The sequence below is a fragment of the Indicator indicator genome, chromosome 18 (assembly GCF_027791375.1).
Source record: "Indicator indicator isolate 239-I01 chromosome 18, UM_Iind_1.1, whole genome shotgun sequence".
Lineage (NCBI taxonomy): Eukaryota > Metazoa > Chordata > Aves > Piciformes > Indicatoridae > Indicator > Indicator indicator.
In genome coordinates, this window is record NC_072027.1 from 4,086,559 (window position 1) to 4,095,372 (window position 8,814).

The 8,814-nt window shown below is 44.7% G+C and overlaps 1 protein-coding gene across 1 annotated transcript in view; it reads right to left on the bottom strand.

Moving 5' to 3' along the window:
• Positions 1 to 7,675, bottom strand: part of GLRA1 (glycine receptor alpha 1) — a 38,204-nt gene extending 30,529 nt beyond the window's left edge. Inside the window, exon 1 of the mRNA XM_054389027.1 lies at positions 7,620 to 7,675. Coding sequence (XP_054245002.1) covers positions 7,620 to 7,675 — 56 coding nt within the window. The remainder of the gene's footprint in view (positions 1 to 7,619) is intronic.
• Positions 7,676 to 8,814: the final 1,139 nt, after the last annotated feature.

Genomic DNA, 8,814 nt, shown 5'->3' on the forward strand with positions numbered 1-8,814 from the left:
TAAATGTAGCTTGACCCATCTTGCACAGGGGCTCTTGGCACCAACAAGGACAGTTAGACCTAAGGATTTTTTTGAAGGGTGGTGATAAGAGCAGCTCCTTCTGTGCTTTAGGTTTTATGCCTCCTCCATAAGAGAGGGGAGGAGAGGGACCTTTGCTTGGGGCTTGGTACAAAACATCTATGTGCCTCATCTGAAATCACAGGATCACAGGATGTTAGGGGTTGGAAGGGACCTATGAAGATCAAGTCTAACCCCCCTGCCAGAGTAGGACCATAGAATCTAGCACAGGTTGCACAGGAACACATCCAGATGGGTCTTGAAAGTCTCCAGAGAAGGAGACTCCACAACCTCACCGTGGAACCTGCTCCAGTGCTCTGTGACCCTCACAATGAAGAAGTTCCTCCTCATGTTGAGGTGGAACCTCCTGTGTTGCAGTTAATATCCATTACCCCTCGTCCTATCACAGGGTGCAACTGAGCAGAGCCTGTCCCCTCCCTCTTGCTACCCAGCCCTCAGCTATTTACAAACATTTAAAATAAAACAACACAAATCCCACAGCTGAGAAGCCATGAATTTTGTTGGCTTTTCCTGCATGATTCCCGGTTCAGCTGAATTTTGCTGCCGAGCCAGGCACGCGAGATCAGGCTGCCCCACCATTGATCCCAGCTCTGCTGCTATTGACTGATTGTCTGTGTCTGCTGGGGCTGGGGGGACAGGATCTGCATTCTGGGCGAGTGGCTGTTGGGGCCCGGCATGGCTGGCGGGGCAGGCGCTTGGGGGGAGCCGCTGTCAGCAGCTTTCGTCTGCAGGCGGCGTGTGGGATGATTGATTGCACTGCAAGCCCTGCTGCTCCGGGCATGCGACACTCCTGCTCTTGGCAGCCTCTTGGTAGCTTTTTTCCCCCCTCTTCACTCACCCTCTCTGTGAAGAGACACTAATGAAAACAAAAGAATTCCCTAGATGTCTGCTAAGGCAAAGGTTTTGCCTTTATTTTTTTTCTTTTTTTTTTTTTTCCCTTTTTTTTCTCCTAGTGGGCTGTGAGCCACAGTGGAAGGATGAAGAGGGAGAAATAAAAAGGAAAACAGGTGCAAAAGTGTGTGTCTCCAAATCCACATTTCATGGGGCTTGGTAAATTAAGATTTCTCTTGCTTTTCTTAGCTGGCACTTAGATCCAGCAGAGATGTATTTACAGGATGCCAACTGTGTCTATGTACCAGCCAGATGTGGTGCAGTCCCCAAATCAGCAGCTTACCATGGTGCATTATGTGGATGAAATAATTATCTGCATAATGGGGAGTGCTCAGTGTGTGTCCATGATGAGTGCATCTGTCTTGATCTATTTCTGTTCTTTGCCTCCGTACTTTGGCCCTGCCAAGTGGGGAGCGGAAGGGGGCAAAAGCTACATCTCTGTTTTCCTCAGCTTCTGTGCATCAGTCTCCTGAAGTCTCAAGAGAGATTTAGGAGGAGCTTGGAGGTGTGTTAGTTGATTTATAGTACCAATGGGATCAAAGCCTGCAGCCCTCCAGGACCTGATCATCATCTAGAGCAAATCAGCAGTTTCCCAAGAGGTTAAGGGAACCACATCCTTTCACACTTGGCTAACAAATCAACCAATCACCTTGGCTAACAAATACCAATGCAAACCACCTCCCCTCCAGGGAAATGGTTTCTGTTCTCTGGCTTTGTGAACATAAATGTAAACCACTTGGATGCTTCAGGGGAAAGGCGAGAGAAAAAAAGAAGAGGTGAATTACTTTTGTAATTATATTTTTTTAGCAATTCTTTTTTATTTTTGCCTCTTTAAGGGAAACTGACCTGCTGAATTAGCAATATTTTTATTATGCTGTGTGCAATGCAGAAGTTGTTCTTTTCTAGGCTGTGCAAAAAGGTCTAGAAGTCAGCAACCAGACAGCTTAGTGTCGAGTTTTCTGGTCTTGGCTGTTAATGATCCTCCCAATATCTTGTACTGGAGCAGCAGGAAGAATTGCTTGTCTTTCTTTTTTCCCCTTTCTACCCCTCTGTCTGCCCTTCTGTCTGCCCCTCTGCCTGTCTGTCTGCCTCTATCTCTGCCTGTCTGTCTTTTTCTCCCATCATTTATCCCAAAGCTGTTGTTGGTCGGGTTTTGTTTTTGTTTTTCCCAGATTGGAATTATCAAAAGCACTTGGAATTATTTTTTCTTTTCTTTTTTTCTTTCTTGTCAGTCAAAAATCGAATCAAACCATGGTAGAGTTAGATTAGATATGAAAGGGAAATACTTCCCTGTGAGAATGGTGAGACAGTGGAACAGGCTTCCCAAAGAGGTTGTGGGTGCCCCATCCCTGGAATTGTTCAAGCCAGGTTGAATAGGACTTTGAGCAACCTGGTCTAATGGAAGATGTCTCTGACTATGGGGATTGGAACTAGATGATCTTCAAGGTCCTTTCCAATCTAAACTTTTTTATGAGGGTATGCTGGAATGAAATTTTTAGCCTGTGAAAGAACATGGTGAGCCATTTTTTCTTGAGAGATGTGAGGTGTGCACATGTAACGATACTTCATAAGACTAGAAATTGTTGTGCTCTTGCTGATAGATAAAGGTCATTAGAAAATATGCAAGGTTATGACAGCAAAAGGGTAATTTACTGGAAATAGTGAAAGCCTGATTTAATGTGCCACAAGAGCAAGAGTTGATACAGGCAAATCACCCAGAGAGAAGTCAAGATGTATCAGCAGCCTATCTGTCGTCTTAATTCCAATCACTTTGGGATTCCCACAAAAGCTCCAGGTTACAGGAAATGAGCAAGTGAAGCTCAGTGAATGGATTTAAATGATGTGACATATTTCCATGTCGTGGGTTTGATTTGAATGCTGTGATTTTAAAGCATGGTTTTATTTTGTTTTATTTTTTTTTTTACCTCCCTTGCCTTTCTTTGGTGCCTAAATAGCAATTACATCCATTAGGTGGTCTGATCTCTTGTTCTCAATACTGAAGCTTGAAGAGCCCTTTTAACCTGCATGCTGGGATGAAATGAGAACAGATTTCTCTGCTGTGATAAATGATCACTGGCTGGTGCTGGGATAAGAGGTAATTTAATTTTGGACATTGATTAACACCTTAATTCAGATGTTGGGATCTTTTTCTATCCAGGTCAGCTCATGAGGATTGGGTGAGATGAAATTCATGAGCCAACAAAGAAAGTGTTTGACTGAGATCAGGGGAACTGCTGTTGCTTGCAAGTTACTTCCTTTTTGACTTGAATCCCTTGATCATGAGCAGAATGAACTCCTTGGCCTTTAGTCTGTTCAATTAAATCTGAGATATTTGGAGTTAGAGGACCCTTTGCTGTTGATTTGCTTCATACACAGTGATCTCTAACACCTCTTTTTAGGGGAGAAGAGGAATGTGTGTGTGTGTGTGCAAATTAACATGCCTAAATTCTTGTTCTTGAAGAAAGTCTCTGGGGACAACTCATGTGATGTAACACAGCTGTGTAGAGAGGAAGGTTAAGAATAGACTGTTAGAGAACATTTAGTGTACTTTATGTTGATTTGTCTTAATTACCTAAAAGGCAAAGGAATTGTTATGGATGGAAATGTGTATCCAATTCCCTGCAGAAGGCAAGGGAAGCACTTGTGCTTCTACTGAGATGACTCCAAATTTAATCTCTCTCTGCTGAATGTCTGTGAGAGTTTCTAGGGAGAATTGTCTACCTCATCACATATTTTTGAATACATAACCCCTTTAGCAAGGGCTCTAAAGGGATTATTGCAGCTTGCAGACCAAAGAAGATAGAGTGTCCTTACAGCCACCTAGTCCAAGCCTTTGCTAAATCATTTTTATTTCACAGAGGAGCAGACAGACCCAGCTGAGACACAACAGGTCATAAGGCACAACTTCCAGTAGATTTTAGTTAATATGAGGAAAATAACTGCTGAGGATATCTGCTACATTGCTTAGCTTGTGGCTCTGGAAGTATTTGGTTGGCAGTTTGCTCACAGGTACTGCTGTAATGCTGTCTTAGCACTGCAGAGCTATAGCAGAAGGTTTGGAGATAACATGCACATTATTCTGCTTTTCCCTCCCCTGTCTGTTTCTTTTGTTCTATTTCCAAGGGGCTGAAATCAGCAGCTCTCCAATCACTGGCTCATCAAGTCTGTTTTGGGAAGAAGTGTCTGTCTTTCCACAAAGTGAAGAGGCATCATATTCACACTGGCATCTTCTTATTGTTTTAAAAAACTGGAATCAAAGAGCTCTGTTATTGACAGGAGTGACAATAAAAATGCCAGAGCAATCCAATAGGGTCTGAGGCTGGCAGCAGCATTAAGTCTGTGAATCACTTGGAGCAGCAGTCTTGACTCACTCCTGCTAGCTGACGGATTGCTGTTCAGGAGGGGCCAGCTCTGATCATGATTCAGTGAAGGTCAGGCTGTTGATTCCTGACTTACAGAAGTGCAGTCAGGACAAAAAGCAGGCCCAAACAATTTCAAAACCTCACAGGACAGTGTCCAGTTGGGTAAGATACCAGTTTATCTCCCTACTTGTACCCCCAGGCTTATGCAGTGGTGTTTCTGGACCACTACAGTTATTAAAACGTGGAGGTACAACAGAAAGTCCTGGCAAGATCATCAGGTAGCATTTTGTTCTGCATGAAGTAACCCACAGCTGAATGAGGGTATGAACAAACAGTGTGTAGGGTTAGACTTTGGGACAATGTTTGTATATGTCCCCACAGATGGAAGCAGAATGTTTGGAAGGTGTTTAAAGCCAGGCTAGATGGGGCTCTGGTGAGCCTGATCTAGTGTGAGGTGTCCCTGCCCATGGCAGGGGGGTTGGAACTAGATGATCCTTGTGGTCCCTTCCAACCCTGACTGATTCTATGATTCTAAGTACCTGTGGAAATATTGTCCAATCTATTTTTATTTTCAGGAAATAGCATTGTGCCTTATGTAGATATATGTAAGGTAAGGTTGGTCAAGCACACTGTCAGAAGACTCTTCCTCTCCCACTCCAACCCAGTCTCCCTCCCTGCCTCTGTCCAAGTTCTCAGCAAATGTCTTAGTCACAGCTAAGGGACTGCAGTCTGAGAAGGCAGGTAGCAAAATGGGAAATGCCCTTCCATAAAGAAGGGCATGTCAGAATAAGCTGCTTATTGCAAATTCCTTCTAAAACACCCCAACTGTAACAGAAACAAATATCACATTGGCAATACCATGCTTGCATTCACACAGCAGCTGTTACTCTTCCCCACAGGGTCTGGTTTTTTAAAAGGCTGGTGAAGGGCATTTTTGTCAAACAACAGGTCTAGTCTAGCCTTATTTCCTAGATTGGCTGGCTCTAGTTTTCCTTTGGAACTTTAGCTTTTTCTTTGGCTTTATGGATTCTCTTTGCAGAATATTCTCAACAGGCTGATAATGAAGTGTGGTCCCCCCTGCAACGTAAAGCAGTGACTACTCCTGTTGTGGATTATTGGGTTATCAGCTTAGGGGTGTTGTAAACACTATGTGCAGGAGTAATTGGCACACTAAATTTATGAATGATTCTTAATGAATAAACTTCACTTACTGAAATAGCAAAGCTATTCCTGGACCAGAAAGGCTGATAGATTTTTTTGGCCTGTAATAAACTGAACACATAACACAATGTGGGAAAGGAAAAAAGAAAAGAAAAACATTGCTTAGAGTCAGTTCTGAGCAGAAGTTACTGATATTTTTTTTTTCTTATTTGGGAAATGACTGCAGTGTATAAAACAATTTGGTTTCAATGTTGATCTTTCTGTATTTGAATTAAAGTGTTTTCAAATGTTCTTAAATGGTAATTTCAGGAAAGCCAGACTTCCAGAAATATCTTTTGCATGCAGTATGGCTTCATCATATATAGTACACATGTATGTATATGTGGATAATTTCTAACAGGATAAACATTCACTTTAGAACCTGAAGGGATCAGTTTACCAAGGTTTGAATGCTCAGGACTTTAAGTGATGTGCTGAGAATCTGTAAGTGCTCACATGTGGAGTGTGATGCAAAGTTGCATCACAGGATCAGCAAGACAAACATTTATCAATTTCACTTGTTCAGGCAGTTGAAAGGAGAGCTGCACAAGTGTTTTAATGCTATAGGAAGCTCTATCCTGGAAATGCTCTTTAAATTTTTCTTTCTTTCTAAGTGATCTATGGACATCATTCCAGAGCATTTGTGGCATTTAATCTTGGAATGTTTTATCTCTGTGCTTCAGTATTGCTTATCTAAAGACTTTATTGCACATACATATGCTTTCAGTTAGTCCACCCCTCTGTTTTGTGCAGTGCTGCCATATACTTGTGACTAAAGGAGATGAGAAAGGATGGCTCTGAAGTATTGGGTATTCAGTATTGCTCTTCAAATATGGGTGCTTTTAATTATTTCTAGAGCTTCTTTCTTGATTTACCTGACAGCCAAATGTTAAATGCTTTGAGCTCACATTACAAATCCTACTGTCTTTGATTTTTCTGTAGAATTACAGAAAATAGGGGGGATATCCCAATTTTTATGCCTGGAAAGACTCTAGTATTTGAAAGGGAAGAGACCACTAGCTAGAAAAGTCTGGCTAGCATCACTAGGTCTGCTGCTGTGGTTTGCACATGATAAGTATTACACTTGTAGGGGTAATAACTTGATGTAGGGGTAAATAATGTCTATTTTTTCTCAATAAACTATAGGATGAGACTTTAGTAAAAATAGAGAAATGCAAAAGTATGAGCCATGCAACCAAAGCAAGCTCAGGTCATGAAAGGAGGTTTCTTGGTTTTTGTATTTTGTCTATCACTTGCTACAGCAGGCTCCATTGTTCATGCAAATACAGAAGAGCTGCTCCTTCCACTATTTATTGTTGTTGTTGTTGTCCATTTAGTAAAAGCACTGCAAGGAGAGATCACCCAGAAACAATTCTTTAAGTCTTGAAACTATTCCTTCTACTACCTCAACCTTGATGAGAAACTGAACACATCTGAAACAGAGTCAAAATACAGCTAGGTAGTAATAGATAAAATTGCAAAAAGCTCCTCACTTCCCCTTTGGCTTTCACTCTGGTTCTGCAAGGAAAGCATGTTGAAAACGACATGAAAGAAAAAAATAGTTGGAGAGGAGGGAGGTCATTGCTTTGCTTTCAGTCACTTCAGACAGAGTAAGCTGAGGAGGCAGGGTTGGGCCTCCTTGAAAAGGAGTCCAAGAGTTTCTCGAGATAACATAGCTAAGCAGTGAGAGCATCCCATGGAACTCACCTTAACCTGCAATCTGAGGACGGGCAGGGGGTGAGGTGGGATTATTTACCCGGGCAAATTCAAGTGCAGCATTCCCAGCCACCACTAGTTGTCACTTTGCAACCAGCTGGGGTCGGTGTTTTCAGCACTGCGGTTAGCGAGATTGCGGTGCTAATTAAACGGAGTAACTCCCAAAGCCGCGGAAAGTCCCGAGCCGGAGGCTGTGCGATCGCCAGCCTCGGGGAACCGAGAGGCAAAAAGGCAGCTCGAGAAAGGCGGGAGGTCGCCGTCCTAAGGCTGAGGCTGTGCCTAGAGGCTGTGCCCCAAGCTCGGGGCGGGCAGGGTTGGCCAGCCTGGCAGAGCCCACGGCTCGCACACTCCTCCCGTAAAGCCGAACCTTACCTGAAGAAAACGATCGTCTCCCACACGTAGACTCCGAGTGCGTTGACGTTGCACATTTTCCCAGCTCTCGCTGTTGTTGTTTTCGGTTGGTTTTGGTGTTTTGTTTTGTTTTGTTTTGTTTTTTTTTTTGTACTCCGTGATGGGGGGCGGTGGGATTGGCCAATAAAGTAACCCGGCACTTGGGGCGAACTGGTAGGGGAAGCGAGATGTCCCACCGGAGGCAAGCTGGTCAGGGAAGAGGCTGGCGGCGCTCCGCGGTCAGCACCCTGGACAGCGGCGGTGCGCTGTCAGCACCCTGGACAGCGGCAGCGCTCCGCGGGCGCCTGCGGAGCGACCGGCGGCTCCGCTCCGGCGCTGCCTTGGTTCGTCCCTCCGCTCCGCTTCTCTCTTATTCTCTCCTCTCTTCTCTTCGCCTGTGCCCCCGCCACCGCCACTGCAGTGGTGCTCGGGGCCGGAGGACCAGGGCTTCCCGCACTGAAATCTCCTTTCAGCGGGATCTCGCTCCGGACATCAGGCTGGCGAGAAGGGGAGATGCAGGGGGTGTACGTTTGCCATCAGGGTGGTGAGGGTAAGATGGGAGCCGGGGGACGACCCTCAACAACACAGGGCTTTAGCCTCCGCTGCTAGCCGAGGTGTCTTCCTAATTACATCCAGAGGAATTTGTCAGCGTGGAGCCGTGCTGCAGTCCCGGTTGTGTCGCTTTCCTGCCCGCCGTTTGGCTGATGTTGGTTCCCGCTTCCTGGGCTATTTTCCTCCCGAATAAGTTATTGCTCCTGTAGGGAAGGTGTCCCATTGCTCAGGGCTAGAGCGGAGGGGAGCAAAGGGGAAGTTTCTTGGGAAGCACTCCCATTGTGCTCAGAAAGAAAGTGGCTCAGTGTCCTCCTAATGCATCTCATTTCCCCTCTGCCCTCTCTCCCCTGCTAGGACTCGCCAGATCTTGAGAGTTTCTTGCTGCATTAATTTACTAAACTAAAAAAAAAAAAAAAAAAAAAAAAAAAAAGGGAGAAGGAAAAAAAAATAGGGGGGGGTGGTGGAGAAGAGGGAAGGCAGAGGGGAGGGGGCAACTCAGCCTCTCCACCATCCCAAGGCCCTCCTCTTAGCTGTGCTCATTGGTCTCGGGGCTGAAAAAACTACTCTAGGATGTGGTTGGATAAACGCATGTTGTTCAGCAGAGGATATTAACCTCTAAAGCGCT